At 46.0% G+C, this 19,461-nt stretch overlaps 1 protein-coding gene across 7 annotated transcripts in view; it reads right to left on the reverse strand.

The window, feature by feature from the left end:
• LOC142566053 (uncharacterized protein ZK1073.1) overlaps positions 1–19,461 on the reverse strand; it is a 434,522-nt gene that overhangs the window by 63,205 nt on the left and 351,856 nt on the right. For all 7 annotated transcript variants that reach the window (XM_075676780.1, XM_075676778.1, XM_075676779.1 and 4 more), the window contains 3 exons: positions 17,184–17,244; positions 13,782–13,868; positions 11,806–11,883 (listed from right to left, as the gene is read on the reverse strand). In XM_075676780.1, the coding sequence (XP_075532895.1) occupies positions 11,806–11,883; positions 13,782–13,868; positions 17,184–17,244 (226 nt within the window). The remainder of the gene's footprint in view (positions 1–11,805; positions 11,884–13,781; positions 13,869–17,183; positions 17,245–19,461) is intronic.

A 19,461-nucleotide genomic window follows, 5' to 3' on the forward strand; every position in this document is an offset into this window, starting at 1 on the left:
TGCATTCGTATCAACGCTGCCATATGCGCCCGGAGACGCGGTTGCATGAAGGCACGTCTATTTGCCTCGGTGGATTTGTACCGAAAGTTCAAGTCGAACCACCTACTACGAAAACAGGCGGAAGAGCAAAAGACGGCTATTTCTACAAACATGCTCAAGCGCTGAACAGGGCATTAGTATCAAGACTCCCATACGCGCCCGGAGACTCGGTTGTGTGAGAGCACGTCTATTTGCCTCGCCACCTTTGTATCGAAAGTTGAAGTCGAACCACCGACTACAAAAACAGGCGAAAGAGCTAAAGAAGGCTATTCGTACAACCATGCTAAAGCACTCAACAGTGCATTCGTATCAACGCTGCCATATGCGCCCGGAGACGCGGTTGCATGAAGGCACGTCTATTTGCCTCGGTGCATTTGTACCGAAAGTTCAAGTCGAACCACCTACTACGAAAACAGGCGGAAGAGCAAAAGACGGCTATTTCTACAAACATGCTCAAGCGCTGAACAGGGCATTAGTATCAAGACTCCAATACGCGCCCGGAGACTCGGTTGTGTGAGAGCACGTCTATTTGCCTCGCCACCTTTGTATCAAAAGTTCAAGTCGAACAACCGACTACGAAAACAGGCGGAAAAGCAAAAGAAGGCTATTCGTACAAACATGCTCAAGCGCTGAACAGGGCATTAGTATCAAGGCTCCCATACGCGCCAGGAGACTCGGTTGTGTGAGAGCACGTCTGTGTGCCTCGGCACCTTTGTATCGAAAGTTGAAGTCGAACCACCGACTACAAAAACAGGCGGAAAAGCAAAAGAAGGCTATTCGTACAAACATGCTCAAGCGCTGAACACGGCATTATTATCAATGCTCCCATACGCGCCCGGAGACTCGGTTGTGTGAGAGCACATCTATTTGCTTCGGCACCTTTGTATCGAAAGTTCAATTCGAACCACCGACTACGAAAACAGGCGGAAGAGCGAAAGAAGGCTATTCCTAGAAACATGCTCAAGCGCTGAACAGGTCATTAGTATCAATGCTCCCATAAGCGCCCGGAGACTCGGTTGTGTGAGAGCACATCTATTTGCCTCGGCACCTTTGTATTGAAAGTTGAAGTCGAACCACCGACTACGAAAACAGGCGGAAGAGCAAAAGAAGGCTATTCGTACAAACATGCTAAAGCACTTTAAAGGGCATTCGTATGGAGGCTCCGACACGTGCCCGGATACTCGGTTGTGTGAGAGCACGTCTATTTGCCTCGGCACCTTTGTATCGAACGTTGATGTCGAACCACCGTCTAGGAAAACAGGGGAACGAGTAAAAGAAGGACATTCGTAGAAACATGCTCAAGCGCTGAACAGGGCATTCGTATCAAGGCTCCCATACGCGCCTGGAGACTCGGTTGTGTAAAAGCACGTCTATTTGCCTCGGCACCTTTGTATCGAAAGTTGAAGTCGAACCACCGACTACGAAAACAGGGGAAACAGTAAAAGAAGGATATTCGTACAAACATGCTCAAGGGCTGAACAGGGCATTAGTATCAAAGCTCCCATACGCGCCCGGAGACTCGGTTGTGTGAAAGCACAGCTAGTTGCCTCTGCACCTTTGTATCGAAAGTTGAAGTCGCACCACCGACTACGAAAACAGGCGGAAGAGCAAAAGAAGGATATTCGTACAAACATGCTAAAGCACTGAACAGAGCATGCGTATCAAGGATCCCATGCGCGCCCGGAGTCTCGGTTGTGTGAGAGCACGTCTATTTGCCTCGGCACCTTTGTATCGAAACTTGAAGTCGAACCACCGTCTAGGAAAACAGGGGAACGAGTAAAAGAAGGACATTCGTACAAACATGCTCAAGCGCTGAACAGGGCATTCGTATCAAGGCTCCCATACGCGCCTGTAGACTCGGCTGTGTGAAAGCACGTCTATTTGCCTCGGCACCTTTGTAGCGAAAGTTGAAGTCGAACCACCGTCTACGAAAACAGGGGAAAGAGTAAAAGAAGTATATTGGTACAAACATACTAAAGCACTGAACAGAGCATTCGTATCAAGGATCCCATGCGCGCCCCGAGACTCGGTTGTGTGAGAGCACGTCTATTTGCCTCGGCACCTTCGTATCGAAAGTTGAAGTCGAACCACCCTCTAGGAAAACAGGGGAACGAGTAAAAAAAGGATATTCGTACAAACATGCTCAAGGGCTGAACAGGTCATTAGTATCAAAGCTCCCATACACGCCCGGAGACTCGGTTGTGTGAGAGCACGGCTAGTTGCCTCTGCACCTTTGTATCGAAAGTTGAAGTCGCACCACCGACTACGAAAACAGGCGGAAGAGCAAAAGAAGGATATTCGTACAAACATGCTAAATCACTGAACCGAGCATGCGTATCAAGGATCCCATGCGCGCCTGGAGACTCGGTTGTGTGAGAGCCCGTCTATTTGCCTCGGAACCCTTGTATCGAAAGTTCAAGTCGCACCACCGACTACGAAAACAGGTGGAAGAGCAAAAGAAGGCTATTCGTACAAACATGCTAAAGCACTGAACAGGGCATTCCTATCAAGGCTCCCATGCGCGCCTGGAGACTCGGTTGTGGGAAAGCACGTCCATTTGCCTTGCCACCTTTGTATCGAAAGTTGAAGTCGAACCACAGTATGCGAAAACAGACGAAAGAGCAGAAAAAAGGCTATTCGTATAAACTGTTAAAGTGATGAAGAGGGCATTCGTATAAAGGCTCCGATACGCACCCGGAAACTCGATTGTGCGAAAGCCCATGCCCTTTGCCACTGCGCCCTTGTTTCGGCGTGGAAAGCTCAACCATCTTGCATGAAAATGGGCGAAAGATTAAAAGAAGGCTATTCGTACAAACATGATAAAGTACTTAACAGGGCCTTTGTATCAAGGCTTCCTATACGCGTCAGGAAACTCGCTAAGCATGTGCTGTTTGCATCGTCCGCTTTGTATTGACGTTGAAAGTCGAACTGCTGCCCACGAAAACGGGCGAAAGAGCAAGAGAAGGCTATTTGCTTTGAAATTATTAACACGGGATGCTGCATCCAAAACGTTTGTGATTGAGACGGCATGGTTTGTGCCGTGCTGAGAGTACAAACGCCCGGGAGATGACTGAATAGCGAGCCGGTGTTGCGGCCACGGTGCATGGTTGCCTTTATGGCGACATTGCTTACATCAACAGACTTCGCCATATTATGTCATTAGTTCACAATTTCTACTATGCTAAAAATGAGAGCGACCACTCACATTGAAACTTCCTGTGAAATCGCTACTCACTGTCGGTACGTTTAATAGGTGCAAAATTTTAAGCGTGGCTTACGCATACAAATTTTCCCCAATTTATCGTAAATTTATTGCACATTGTTTACATCATATGCAGACTTGAGACAGGCAAAAGCCAATACATCTCACCTTAGAAATAACGAAAAAGCACTATTTGTATGAGCAGCACACATGACAATTATCCCGAATTTTTCGTCAGCTTAATAACTCGGCCCCGTTCTACAATTTTATGAATGCTACGGAATCTTTTACGAAAAATGAATTCTGTAGGCGAAAAATTCGAAAAGTGTAGAAAAATAAATGGGCGAAATTCTGTAGGGTAAGAAAAGCATGCAAAAAAAGAAATTGTGATGGTAATTCAGGCGCCTTCTTTCGCAGTGCAAGAGCTCATATACTAGAAGGCTACTTGTTTCGAGCAAGCTGTTGCAGTATATTTTATAAAGCAAGCGAAATTTGTTAATATTTTAGTGGTAATTTGGCGGTAATTCCAATCAGCGACTGCGAAATCGCTAGGAAGGTCACTGCAGCCTAAAAAAGAAACGTGTTTCTTGTTCTCAGTCTCTGCTGTGCCATGTTTGCTGCTGGTTGTATGCTGCACTAAAGCCTTAATCAGAGTTAATAAAGTGTGTATGTATGGCACATAAGGTGTATGCTCAGGACAAAGATTTTAAGAATGGATGCTAACCCTCCCCCACTCTCTTCCCCAGCGACCGATGGATTTTTACGAATTTTAAGGTTCAAAGGTTGGCAGGTATGGCTTATGTGACTAGCAGCCACATACTACAGGGCGACGAATGGTGGTGCAGCGAGCAGCACTCGCGTGACATCGGTAAGGGGATTGACGCGGTTAAATGACACTGGCAGTTAACATCACGAAACGTTTAAGTTTGCCAGGCCATGCAATATGCAAGCCACATGGTCTGTTTTGAATGCTAAGAGAAATGAAACGAGGTTCGCCGAATATTTGATGAGATCAAGAAACAAGATATCCAAATGGAAGTGGATATTTTGCTATGATGGTTTCGGACACCCCAAACATGTTCAGCCAAGCCTCGGCGAAGCATGCTTTTCATTGGAGACCCTTGCATAACTTCACCAGAGATGGGGGTACTATCCTTGAGGCTAATGAAATAAAGAGCCGCTTAGTTTACCTAATTTCACGCTCTGAAGTGCTGATCTGGAAGGCATAACACCTCTCGCCTTCCAGGTTGCTCCATGCACTGATTAACATTTGCAGCAGCGACAATAGTTAGTAGACGTTATCGTAAGCACTGCGACTTTTCCGTCTTATCGAAAGGGAAAAGCACGGTTGCTGGACGTCAAATGCGCCGACAGTTACATCAGCTGACGGCCACGTGAAGCGCCCGCGATCACTCTTGCCTGCGGACTTATTCCAAAAGTTCCAGCATGATGAAATGTGCAAGATGCTGTTACAGAGACACAAGCAACACATGTAACACAACAGCACACGACGTCACAAGAGAGTCAAGGTGCAACGGTACAACATCTTCATGCGACAAGGGTCTGCTGGTTAATAACAGTGTGCCACTTTCGACCGGCTTGCAGCAATTCGGACAATGCAAGCACACGGAGTGCGCCACGAGAAACGCATGGTAAATATTAAGCATGACATGACGTAAAGTTGTTGGAGTCACTTTTGGCGAAAAAAGAAACAAGAACATGTTATACCCCAGTGAGACGAGAAAATTCAGCGACACTTGGAGCGAGTGCACTTCTTTTGTCTGAGTGTCCCTTAGGCAACGTGGTGCTAGATGGCAAAACGAAGTGTCATTCGGTATTGGTGACAATGGCGATCTATGAAGCCATAGGGACTGATAACATTTTAAGCATTTCGAGTCTTAGAAACAATTACCACTTGTTTACGAAAAAAAGCTTATCAAAGGACCTCCGCCATCGAAAATAGAAATACCGTAATTTAATTAACACGTTTATTTTTTTTGAGCCCCATAAGCAACGAACATATCCGAAATCCACAGGGGCTGCGTTTGCACGAACCGGATGCGAGCGGGCCGAGTCAGAAACCGGGCTAATCGAGCCTGTCATGACCACATGAATTCGCTTCTGGCAGACTTGGACAACGACGGCACACAGCGACGAGTCGAGACATCAAGGGGTTTGAACTGGGCTTCCGGTCCCTGCTGCTATCTGCAACAGCGATATTTAATAAGTTTTATCTCTATATTGAGGTTGCAGTGCGCACTACTTGTCGTTGCTTTGTCCTAATACTGTTCCCGCTGGCGCGGTGTATAAACCGCGACGTCACATACATATTCCAGTCCGACAAGCCGACTCGACCCGCTTCTGTCGGGCTTACGTAAACACCCTGAGGGTCAAAATCGCGGTATTCGTCGAAGATTAACGTTTCAAGTTTTGTTAGTTCCCTTATATAAAAAGAAGCTCATAACATTCGACATACCGAAAAATTAGTCTCGGAATTAGTGCCAACTCAGCTGTGAGCATTTAATAATTTATTCTTAAAGCATTACTATTGAGGCTGCACACTTCGAATCAGCGAAGTTAGTTCCTGAAACACAGTCACTAGCAAGTGCCCTCCACAGCGAGTGCCACTATACCTTTCCGTCTGACAGTGCCACTAACGGCGAAGTGCATTCACTCGAAGTACCAGTGAATGTGCCCGTCTGACTAGAGTGTTGGCTGACTGAAGGCAATGCACACGTCGCGAAGCCTCAGCGCAAACACAGGCCGGAGCAAAATTCATGCACTTGATGGCACCTCATTCCAGTGCTACTCTTACAGGCCCAGTAGCGTGATGCCGGGCCGTCCGCTCAGTGCCTCGCCAGCATGAAGCCTAGTTCAGGGTGGTATGACCACGGTCCTTCGTCGAAACAACAATAATTTATGATATTCAAGAAGCGGTCCTTCACAGCTTGTCTCATTGCAGGCTAAGTAAGTTTTTTGCAGAGAGCCCTGAACATGAAAGCAGACTGCATATGTGAACTACGCACTTGAAAGCAAAGAGCGCCTGAATATGTACTGCTTTCTACTTGTTGACACGTAGAACTGCGGTAACGCCATACAAGGTGCCGTCTTGGCAAGAAAATTGTGCAAGAGATGCAGCCATATTACACATGTAACGAAAACCTAACTCCTCTGAGAATAGCGCGTTGAAAAGTGCAACTCTGATCAATATTACAGTACAAGACACTTTTACAAAAAGCTGGCAGAGTTTCGTGTCTGGTGACTGAGCACCTGATGAGAGTCTAGCGAGCCCGTGTCACGAGCCCTTGGCGCCTGGGGCTGAGTGAGCCCTCAGTGCCTGGTCCTGGGGCTCAGGCCATGACAGTAAACCAGCGGTATGCGAACCAATGACGGTGTGAATGGATTCCCTATGGCATTCGAACCGACGTGCCACCGAGTGCACACAGCCTGATTTTGCGCTCATTCCGGACCTAACGAATAGCGGGTGGCGAGTGTAATTGACAACCACTGCTTTTAGGTCGCGTTTCATTTCTGTAGATAAGAATACGAGCAGTAGGCGGTAGACTTATCAAGAAAATGTGATGACAAATGTTTTCGTGCGGATAAGGCTGATAAAGGTGAGTTTGAAATTCCGTGTGAAATACACCGTTTCAAGAAAGTGCAACTATCTAGGTTACTCGAGACCTCGAGTGCGAAATTGTGATATCGTGCTCGGTCTATATACGTGGTGGCGTTACTGCATGCGGGTATAATTTGGCGGTCAAGGAAAACGTTTTTTGCTTAAGTTCACTGAGGAACGCCAAATGCGAGTTATTTCTATGCAATGGATGAGCGTTTGACGCAGCAATGTGCAGTGTGAATGACGCCCGCCAGGTGCGAATTGCCATCGCAACGAAACCGCCATGAGCGCTTGCGAGCATGGTTGGAAGCTTCTTGTAAGATGACAAGACGACTTGAGAATGGGCTCCTATTCAGTTCGTTGATCGCAATTAAGATGTTTAGATTAGATGGATGTTTAGATGCTCCCTCACAACAATGCGCCTCACCACGTGGTTGCTCAGGTGATACTTTGACGTAGGGCTTTTGGCAGCTGCGCTGTTTGACACGGGTAGGCCTTGCACGACCAACAAACTAAATACGCGCAAACACTACATTGCCAGGTTTAACCAACGACGGCACTGAGCGGCTACATTCGCAGTGGGTGGTAAAGAGCAGGGTGAACAAGATTTACCTCCTGCAGATCCAGTTGCACAGGGCCACAAGATGAGCAAGGTTAAAAAAAGAGGAGCACAAAAAGCGAAAAGGGAGAAAACAAAAGGCAGACAACAGTTAGACACTCGGCAGCAGAAACTCAGGGTGACGAGAAAGTAGAGACAACAGCACGCTAGCGACACACACAATACCACACCTTTTTTGCTCAGTGAGTGCCACAGTGCGTTCACAGTGCGCACCATTAAATGACCTTTTTTTTTCTTTTTAGCAGGCAAGTAGGCCAACATGTGCAGAACGATCACAAAGTGCGAACACACGCGTCAGCTCAACACATCTCGAGTTTACTTCTTATTCTATATCTGGCTCTCCAAAGGCAACTACCAAACTTACCACTGCCCCCGAAAATATGAAACATCCGTACTTATTGCTTTTGAAGCCGCGGCATCGCGTCCAGCAGCACATCTTGGGCCTTCGCCATGGCACTTGAGGCGCTGGCACTGTCCCCAGCGAGTGTGATGGGTGCTACTGACGCATGACTGCTTCGCAGTCGCATTTGACCACAACGTGAAATAGGGCTTCCGTTGGGTGGCGTTTTTCAAACGCGGTACTTGCAAACGCCCGCTTTGAAAACGATTCTTTGCGCTCAGGAAGCATTAGGAAGGTTAGCAGTAGAAGCTTTATTTCTGCGGTGATGTAAATAAGCTTTTATGATTTATATTGAGATTATAATTTACGAGAGTGAGCTCGAGGTTGCTTTGAACCATGCCTCTGCACTCGACAAAAGCGCAGAGACGTTATTGCAAAGCTCGCGCTACAGCGTGGCGGGACATGCGAGCTCTCCCAGAAAAGCTTCTCCATTTTCGCGCACGGTGACGGATACTAATTACTCGCACTGCGCCGTGAGGAAAGATTTACTCGCGATCTCTCCTAAAGTTCGGAAGACATAACAGAAAGAGAAAGGATACCGTCCGGGCGCTCTATAAGGACGTCGTTGAATTAGTTCAGAAGGATAGCAGCGCTCAATTGGCCAATAAGCGCCTGGAAAAGTTGAGAAATAAGTTATGCGATCACGTGGCAGCATTGACGCTATGAGATAGGGCTCACGATTAAATTCGAGCTGCTGGAGTTCCTCGATGTGCAAGTTTTGCATTCAATCGGAATGCAGCCCGGAGTCGAGCCCGCGACCTCAGCCAGTGCCTTTTGTTTTTTCTACTAACACCAAGCCGTATGTTTTACAATACGCATTTTGGGAGCACGAATCGCTGTATAAAGCAGCGTCTGTGATAGCCACAGTGTTGCATTTGATCATTCGAGCAACCGATGATTTCGGCAAAACAGGTGTCATGCGATTGGTTAGGTCGATTTGCAGAGCTTGAAATAATTAAGGGATTCAATCCCCACAGAATTAGTGGCTTTAAGCAATATCCTACTGAAACATATTCTAAAAATTGCGGGAACTCTACCGCACGGGGCACGGGTAGGAGCATGGCAGTCAGCGAATATCCAACAATGCTGCTATATTTTAATAAAATATTAGAGACAGTTTCTAACTGACAAATATGCTGATATCTACAACAGGATGTTATGACATCACAGTTCGATGAGAACGTGAAGCCCTTTATGCTCACCTCACCCGCAATGACAAGAACAGATAATGGTTTCATCGGAATGAAACGCGCGATCTCGCGCTCCGCGTAAAATTTCCGCTAAGTCATCGCAGTGGGCTTGTGTCATAAAAGGCTCCCTCGTGGCAACCTACGCATTTGCCTTGTCTGGAATAATTGCAACTACGCTCGCTACCGCCGATGGAACAATGTTTGATGCTCATCCAATACGCCTACTTTAATTGCGTGTTACGAAACATATTTTAATAGCCAGCCATAAGACGCCAAGAGCAATTTTGATTCTGCAAAACGTTCGTTCGGTCGTGTGACCGGGGTGAAGGGGTGCACTCGGAGCTGCTTAACGCATTGAATGGCTGCGAAATCGGTCTGAGCTTTTTATTGAGCTGTTTATACATCAGGCTTAAATTTGAAATACTTGATCGGTTTTGAGATCACACTGACGCACATAAAACTTTTTCCCTGCAGAAAAGTGTTGTCACTGCTTCAGCGTCACTACTTTGCAGGTGGTCTAAGTATTAGGCGACTGTCGCTACAGATCACGCGTCATGTTCAACCGGTGGGGACATTGTCGTCAGTTCCCTTTGTCTTAATTTGTAATTAGTTGAATAAAAAGCAGTTTGCATATGGTTTCCTCGGATGGCTGTTGTTAGAAATCGAGTTCGTCCATTGCAGAGTACCACAATAAGTCTGGACAAGTAACCTTTCTTTGCAGGAGACTTTGCTAAAGCCACAGCATGCACTCGCGATTCATCCAGATATCTGCGTGAAGATCATACGTGCTGCACTCAGCATTCACTAATGAGAACAGTATTGATCAATTGCCACATTTTGCGCATAGCTCCCCCCCTACAAATGGCCCGAGTGGAGTAGGTAGACGAAAAAGTTTTGCCAATAGGCGGCAATAATTGCAGTCATCCTAGGCACTTAAAAGCGTCGCTGTTCCATATGTTTGAATTAGACGTCCGCTCCAGAAGATACGGGAGCTGTCGACTGCAGTCCACAATTTAATGGCACTTTTACGTTTTCTATAGACAAAGCAGCATTTCACAGCCATGCTATACCTGTTCGTGATACACTTACATGGACAAGTTCCTTGGATTTTATTGTGCAGCTGATATTGACGATCAAGTTCAAAATGACAAAAACATCAATTAGAAGAGAACAGCATCCTGTGGCTGACTGAGCCGCACCTCATCTTGGGAAGCGCTAAACAGCCACACAAGACTTTAAGCCAGGGGAACAAAGCACTTTTCTTGAGCACACACAGTGCACAGAGAACAACGCGCAAAATACTGTGTCAATTTGCAGACAAGCAACACAGCATGCGTACACTAGCTGACGATAAATAATGAGGCCTCATAACAGGCGACCGACACAGCAGGAGACACGAGCAAGTTCGTCGCTCTTGAACCAAAACAGCGTCATTCGAATACTTGTCTGTGCTGCAGGTGCCAATGCAGTGATTTTTCTGTCGGAAATAAATTGGGAAGTAAATAAATAAATATATGAGTGATAGCCGTTTGTTAATGTGCCAATATATATCTAGAACGCAAGCCTATGGATGGTTTCATTTGCCAACAGCGCTTCGGCTTCAAAAGCAGCGCGCAGGCAGCGACGCACAGCCGGGATGGGCTAAAGAGGGAGCATGTCGGAGATGCCGCTGCGCAGGTTCATCGCGTGTACCAGTGATTGATGTGTTTGCACTTTGTGGCTTTTCGGGCCCCAGAGGCTCGACACTGGCTACCGGACGTGACGACCTCACTGGGACAATCACTGGCAAAGAAGCTGACCGAGGACGAACAGTGGGAAGAATTTCCATCGTTGCAGCCGTGGAGACATTAAAGAAAACTTTTGACGCACATCATTGTTAAACTGTGCCTAAACAAATATGGCTGACAGCGTACAGCCAGCAGAGCTCATTAAATTTGGTATAAGCGATTAAGATGCATGACGCGTATAACTAGCCATGGCTGGCTGAAGACTCACGAGGGTTGCAATGTGGGCTTGTGGGTAACGCATCTTGTATAGGCTTACTGTGGCACCACTAAAAAAAGATAAAAGAAGACACACGGGGATACACGCAGCACTGTGTGTATCCCTGTGTGTCTTCTTTTGTCCTGTCTTGTATTCGCGCTACCGTAAATCTATTCAAGGCTGAAGACTCGACAAAACATCACAAACATTGCAGGAATGACAGCGTCGCACTTGCGGCATTGTTTTTTTATATGGAAGTCGGACAAAACGGGTCATGGACAGCTGTCCACGAAGACACGGGTCGAAAGAAAAGGCTGCGAGCAGGGTAACACCGGCTGCTTCATACAAGTTACGGAAAGACACTTTGTGTGGGCACCTGTTTAGTCTGGCAAGACCGGCTGTGAGACTTGTTTTCATGTCTCCCTGTTTCATATTCTCCCAACAAAACTAAGCTGAATTTTTGTGGTCATCAACCCAAGCCGATCCCTTGCCAACCTTAGTCCCCCGGGAAGTGGCTGCCTTCATGTCATATAATATCAGCGGCACTAATTCCGTTACAATTCAAACGTGGCAAAAAACTGCGACCGCATTCTCATAATTTAATGACAGGCCATCAGTACACAATAAGACATTTCGCATTAAATTTTATCATTTACATTTTCATCTACCTGACTCGGCTTAGTATTTGGATTGAGATTTAAGCAGCAGCCGGGGCGTAAAAACTGTGGCTCAGGTGCGGTCGGGGCTCCTTACCGCTCCGAACTTGTGAAGAACGAGGTACTGCTCAGCAGAGGGGTTCATGCCAACATTCTGGAGTTTCCAGTTCATAATCTGAAATGTACCAACAGAACTGTGATGCAGGCTTTCTGAACCAGGACTGTCAATGCGCGAGGCATTTGGTCATTTGCGCCCACTGAAATACCTTCACAAACTCGTAACACCATTACGCTATACTGTCGCCGACAACCAAAGTTATTGACTTTAATAGAATGGTGAGAAGGAGTTTCTTGGGGTGACAAAGCCTTTTCTCTTCCAGTGTGCTTAACACGGACACTGAAAAGCAGTAACAACGAGGGCTAACGCACTGAAAATTTCCCTGCTTCATGCAGCATCGATAGCAGTAAAAATTCACATGCAGATGGTATGGGCATCACCATACGTCTGCCTGTCGCGGAGGTCTTATGGTTCTGTGATCACCAAGGCTCGGTTAAGAGATGTAAGCGGCAGTGAAAGTAAATTGACAGTTTTGTGAAGCTTTTCGCATTTCGCACATATTTACTGAACACAGTTTTCGTGAAAAAGGTTGTCCACCAAGCTGAACAATGATTAGGGCAAGTAGGAAGAGGCACGAGACAGCTCTATGCACGTCTGCTGTAAAGGCGCTGATATAAGTGCGACGTAACGCGGTGACGCTACCCTTTACTATCACGGTGCAGCCACTCGACTCGCATGCTAGCTTGGACATCACAAATGACGGCCTACCGCGAATGCTGGCTCCCTTGTGCGCCTGCATTGCGGCGCTTCGTGCAGAGTGTGTCGGCCTCGCCGGCCGCTCCGTGGCTCACGATGGACTTTATCTACGCCTTGGTAGCGGCACTTGGACGCCATGATGGTGGTGGGCATGATTTTGTCCAAGTTGCCATTTTTCAGCAGCAACTGGTGGCTCGTACTTTCCTCGTGAGCGGAATGTGTTTTTGGGTGTGCTCGTATTGTACATTAAAAACCAAGACAAAGGAAAAACACCGGACCAAGTGCTGCGGACGCTAATTTCACCGAAGATAATTTTTATGTAGACATGTTTCGCATACTGTCCACCGGTATTAGAAAAATCCTTCATCAACTGCTCCATTCTCACTCGGGAATCACTTTGCCGGTACCTTAAGGTGCGATGCGACATTGTCGGCCGGACACCCTGTTAGGAAAGTAACTGTGCTTTTATATTGCGAGCTGAAGCACATTCTGTTGAGTAAAATAAACCTCTGTTGCTAGTTGGTCCTGTTTGTGTCCTTTGCTTTTCTTCGTTGTAATTATCAACTGTTATCAACTTGTACATTTTACCGTTCTCATAAGTCAACATATTACGTCTCCACCACCTGTGGCTTCACACACTTGAAGGCTGTACTACCACTTGGAGGATGATCAATGAAATCGTGGGGTTTAAGAGGGAGAGAGAGAAGAGTAATAAGGGGGAGGCTACCAAGGCTGAGTGCAGTTCACGACCCTGCACTAGGAATAAGTATGAGAAAAAGAATTTGACAGCATGCACGAACACACATGCCGTTCACCTCTGAGTTGATCACAAGCGGCTGGGCATCAGGAAGCAGCACTTCTATAGCTTTGCACAATGCACGAGAGGCTGAACGTCTTCCCGAAACTGCACAGTGAGTTATCGTCCTAGGGGATAGCTCCGTATTATTTTAACCACCCGGGGTTCTTTGACGTTCATCTAAAACATGGTGCACGAGCATTTTTGCATTCCGTCCCCATCGGAATTCGGCTAAGATTGGACCCGTGACCCCAGCCTAGCCACTGAGCCACCACACATCATGTGCGCAGGACGCGTGATCAAGTGACGTCACTTGAGGGTGTCATGCATCAGCGAATGCCGTCACTCGTTTAAATTGCCAGTTTCGGCGGCGTGTGTTGGAAACTTGAAGATGAACGCCTCATGAGCGGACAGCATTTGGTACACTGCTGTCGTAGGTGAGTAGCAAGGCGATGAAGCATACCTTATCCTTGAAGTACTCCATCATGCCGACTCCAGTTGATACCAGATGCATCAGAATCAGTCCAAGCACTCTGGACGGGTGGGCAAGCTGAGGAGAAAAACAGAACCAAAATTCTGCTCTTCATATATATAGTGAAACAGGGCTGCGCACCATGGCGTATGCTATGCTTGAGCCGAGCATCGCATAATCACTCCTTCATGACTATACCTTTACCGCAACACATTTTCTGACCACGGGTTCAAGATACCGCGGGCGCAATGATGGTATGTTGGTATATCTGCAAAAAAGTTTATTTTTCCAGTTCTTCAAATTAGTGTCTATTCCATTCCTATTATAAGACAACAGTTAGGCCGCAGGCCTTGCCTTCCTTTTATATAAGCGAGAGAACAACCAGCTATTATGGCCCCGAGTGGTAATGAGTGTCTACAGATGAGGAAGAATAAATGCACATGCAACCCTCACAATATAATCAGTAAATGCTATTTGTTCCCGCATGGCGACTTGCGCGTTTACTAGTGTAGTATTTGTGCAGCTGCTTGATTCTTCTTGTTCTTATTATTGTTGTTGCTGTGGAGAGGATATTAGTCAACAGACGTTTTCCGCCGCCTTGTGCCACTGCACTGATGTCACATGGCATGTGCCGTTTAGGGCTTAAGCGATCGTATCACGGGTTCTTTCATATTAGATAAAGTTTGATCAGATAGCCCAACAAGAATATTCCCCTAAGACCTCCATGTTTTCTTTCACTATACAGCCATCTCATTGGGAGAAAGCATGGGCCACTAAAATTGAAGTGGCAACTGCATAATTATTCCTCACACAATCAGTAAAGTTACTACGGAGACAATAAATCGCGACACATTGAGTAACAAAGTATATGCAGAACAATAGATTCTATGAGCGCACGATTATGACAACAGCAGAAGCGCACGCCGTTGGGCTGCATTATTCATGACTTGAAATAGCGCTGTCTATGTCTTCCTTATGTCCGGCCCACTACAGCTGCTAAAATGTAAAAACTACGTGATGTCATTTTCCAAATTGTCCAGGTTGTAATACCTGAACTTTGCCATCATGATTACTCCAGAGTACAATTGCCGATGACATAAAAGTATGTCTATTTCATTTCAGAACCAAAGTATGTTACCACAGAAGTTGTGGCCGCAGTGTACGATAGGAACAGTGAAAATAGTCACAAATAGGTGAGCAAGTGAGCGGCCTTGGAATGGTGTCTTAGCACGTGGTCTCCGATGCGCATAGCTTGAAGCCTGGTTCCAGCATTCCTTGCTCGTTTTCAAGATTCTACTGAATCCTCACCTATAGGCTTTCTTTGGCGGTGCAACTTACAGTGCTCCATTAAATCATTTGCCGTCGATGCAGCAGTCGCTCTTGACGGAGGCATGCAGGGTGGTCACACACATATCAGAAGCACAAAGTTTAGCCACCAGAAGCCTACACATGTGAAACGCGCTAAGGATTCCCGAAATGTGTATAAAACCGATCAGACGCATCCAAGCAATGATGCACGAGCGAGGAGAGCATATATGCTGGCGTATGCTGCATGAAGCAATTCAAGACAACGTCAAGGATGTGTCGGCTTTAAAGATCTCTGCAACGGAACGGTCGAGCCAACTGTCACTGCGCAGCATATTTCGCCGCATTTTTTTCCTTTTTGTGCCACAGCGGTCACAGGTGGCGCCACCGTTCCGTTGCAGCTACATCGCGATCTGCTTGTGCGCACCTTATTCTAGGTGCCGAGTTGAGATAAAGCACAGGGGAAGCCTATAATACGATTCCCTTTCCGCGAAGAAGGCAAACGGGTCAGAAACGGTTATCCGTTTGGTCTGAAGTTGGCCAAATGCGGCCATCTCAGGCGATGACGTAATTTCTGTTGAAGTGTGCGGCGAACATCTAGAAGAACCGCGTCTCTGTCAAAAAACAAACTGAGAAGAGCCTGAGTGATTTGAATGAGCGATCAACTGTGCACGTGAATGTATAAGCCATATGCAATGTACTGAAAAAAAAACAACATCGGCCATACTTGTAATAGTTTCATTTTGCGATGATACAATTTTGTTGGCATCACAGTAAGTGTGTGGAGACAAAACAATGCAGACATATTATATCGGCTTGTTCCTTCCACGACAAGCTTGCATTCCCCTCGTAGAAGGCTTTAAATGCGTTTTTAAATAGTCGACCTTGCGAAATACTTTTGAATAAATGCAACCTATGCATCTCTTCCACCTTAAGTTAGATGAAAATGTTACCCAAGGTATTCTACTTAATTGAAGCTGTCCTTTGATAATTGTAATTGTGGGCAAGATCAAGACATGCCTTTCCATTTGTTCAAAGCAATGGCACTGCCTTCGGTAAATTGGTCGCTAGTAGCCATGAATTGCTGCGTGCCCAAAACTTTGAAAAGAAAAAAAAAGGTAGGCGACCCTAATCTTTGACAGCTGTCTCTTAGTGGCACTCGCCCCTCGGCGTTGGTGTTCTTTAGGTTCACTTTAAGTGAACGCGATGCACAAACCGAACTTAGAGGCAACTCTTTTCCATTAATTAGCCGGTTAAACATCATACCACCTTCATGTGTGTGACGTCATTAGCGACGTCATTGTCGCCGCTTTGTACTTCCGGGTTTCCAGGAATTTCGCCAAAGTCGTGCTCACGTAGCAGGTCTCTAAAGTCTACGATTCTGTGCTTTCGTGTGCGGTAATCAGCGATCACTAAGTAATTCTAATTATTCCACACATTTCAGTAACTCGACTTGTAACTAATGCTCTGATATCATATCTATAAGGAAACCTATGAATTTTCTACTGTAGTATATTTTTTCTATTTTTTTTCGATTTATGTTGAATTTACTCCCCGGTCGTCTCAGCAGGTGAACCGGAAGTGCTGCGCAAGAACCAAGAGTGTCACTCGATGCTCGTTTCACTAAGAAAAAGATTGCTTGAAACCTGTTCGTCGTGTAGAATTCATATATCTTCGATAGAGCAGAACACGCCATCCGCGTATAATCACACATATACTGCTATGCTCTAAGTGGCCTTTACAACATCGCTGCTCTAAACTTCAAATACAGTGAACCAAAGGCACAACGGAAACAATGTCAGGAAGCCCACAGACAGCGCCTGTCCTGTTGCGTGAAAATCAACAACCTTGCTATTTGGAAAAGCAGTAGGCGACTTGATTAAATGAACGTATCGACATACATCAGTGTGAGCACTGAGCGATCTAAAGGACTAGTTTCTTGTTTTAAACAAGCTCACGAAGCTTGGTAATCGGTGACAGAGGAGGAGGGGTGTTGCAGGTCTTGAAAAAGTTGCCTGCTTAACTACTCCATCCTTTTCCGCAGTCGATATCGTCATCATGAACATGAAGAGCAAAGATGGCACATACCGCAAACCGGACCAGAATGTTGGCTCCTGCTCCCTCTCCGAATCCGACTACCAGGTTGATCCTGAAAGGAGAACACTAGGGGGTGAAAATTTGACCTCTATCTGCTCTAAAAATGTCCATACATATACAAAGAAATTTTAGATTGTTTCAGTTTTTTTTACTTCCCGTAAAGCCCATGTTTTCACGTGCTCAGCTTGTTTCGCTTGAAAGTAATAGGCATTGTTAAAGACGACCCCTCAATATTTCTCCATATAATATTTACATTCAACATGCTCTCCGCGTGTGATGTGAGCGATAAATAGCTTCCGCGCACTCTCAAAAGAGAAGCATTGCCACTGTTTTGCAAACCCATTTGCGTTGCCATTTACTGGCGGAATTCCTCTCCTTTCGGAAGCACGGTTCACATGCCTTGCTTACGGAAGTCACGTTCTTTGAGGAAGCCACGGCAGGCAATGGCATGCGTGATCTACCGTAGCTGCGAAAAAATTTGGAGGACGCTTAAGCTTCGCCTTTTGAGAGTGGAACGCGATAGCATTCAAAGATCCCTGACTGCTTCTCACGCTTCCTGGCAACTGGAACGTATGCAACCGTAATGTTTACCAGGAAATGCTGGCCGCGAACGCTGTCCACGAAGGCGTGCTTTTTGGTAGAAACGCGGCCTCTTGTGTCGGCGGCAATGGATGGATGCTATTGAGCGTTCCCTTGGGAACGGGTTGTGGGTTGCGCCACCAACCTCTTGTTATTATATTGCCTAATGACCTACGTATGTTAAAAAAAGAAAGAGAAGGAAAAAAATCCACGATGAATTCGGATAACCAAACCTTCTGAACCCCAATTGTGAACTTTCCTTTTGCACGCCTCCGTTGTCTGTCGTTTGCATACTTTACCTCCACCAATCTTCCAATCGCCACTTGCCAATCTCTACTGCGTACATGTTTACTTTATCCCTGCTCTCGCTGAACCAAATGGTTTCAAGGAGGCCAGAGATTAAATCGATCGCTGTGTCTTCACATTCTAATAAAACATGCTCCATTGTTTCGCTAGCTTTACCGCAGCAAGCACATGGTTCATCTTCCTTCTTATATCTCGCTTTATAGGTGCGTGTTCTAAGGCATCCAGAGCGCGCTTCGAAAAGTAATGAGCTTCCCTTTAAGTTATCATAAATTGCTTCTTTCCTGATTTTGTTTTTTCCGCTTAAGTAGTTACTCATAGCAGGCTTCTTTACCATTGCCGCCACCCATGAGATTATTTCAGCTTCTCTGACTTTCCGCTTGATGTTCCTTGTTGCTCACCCTACAGGCCACATACTTGCTGGTAAAGTTCCTAGTTCTTTTCCTACACTGTGAATCAAAGTTTTTCCTGTACAAATACCTGAAAGCTCTTCCAGCCCATTTCCTTCCTTCCATATTCCTCAGTCGGTCTTCATGATGAATTTTACTGTGAGCTTCTTTCACTTCAAAGCTTGTCAGCCCATATCACCCTGCACAGCTTCATCTGTAGTCTTCCCGTAAACACCCAATTCTAGGCGTTCCCACTGACCTTTCGTTGCCATCCAGTCCTGATTGTACCCATGATATCAAGCGAACAACCACATTTTCACAAGTATGTCCTGGAACCATTACACCTCTACACATACCCCGGAGCACCTCATACCTATTGTATCCCCATAGCGTTCTGTGCTTCATTATGACTGCATTTCTCTTCCCCTTTACTGTTATTGTTTTTTCCTTCGTTTCCATACATCTATTGCCTTCGTTTACCCTTACACCCAGATATTTATATTTTTTTACCTGAGATATTTCCTGGCACTGAATTGACGCTGTCTGTTCACTGTTTTCATTGAATACCACAACACCTGATCTTTTAACACTCAATTTCAGACCTAAATTATCGCCTTCCTGTGCACAGATATTAACCAGACGTTGCCTATCACTTTGCATGTTAGCTAGCAACACAATGTCGTCCGCATAAAACAAACCTCGAAGCTACTGCTCTACTACTGTACCTACCTGTTCGTATGAGAGATTGAACCCGATATTACTTTCTGCTAGCTCTATTTCCATCCCTACCATGTACATCATAAACGGCAGTGGGGATAAAGGGCACCCCTGCCTCAATCCCTTGTTTATATAAACGTTGTCCTCGCTTTTCATTCCTTCCCATTCAACGCAGACGGTGTTTTCTAGGTAGTTCTCTCTCAAAAGCTGTATACAATCGTCGCCCAAGCCTTCCCTTTCCAGAATATCCCACAAGATGTTGCGGTCTACGGTGTCATACG

The sequence above is a fragment of the Dermacentor variabilis genome, unplaced genomic scaffold, assembly GCF_050947875.1.
Source record: "Dermacentor variabilis isolate Ectoservices unplaced genomic scaffold, ASM5094787v1 scaffold_12, whole genome shotgun sequence".
Classification (NCBI taxonomy): domain Eukaryota; kingdom Metazoa; phylum Arthropoda; class Arachnida; order Ixodida; family Ixodidae; genus Dermacentor; species Dermacentor variabilis.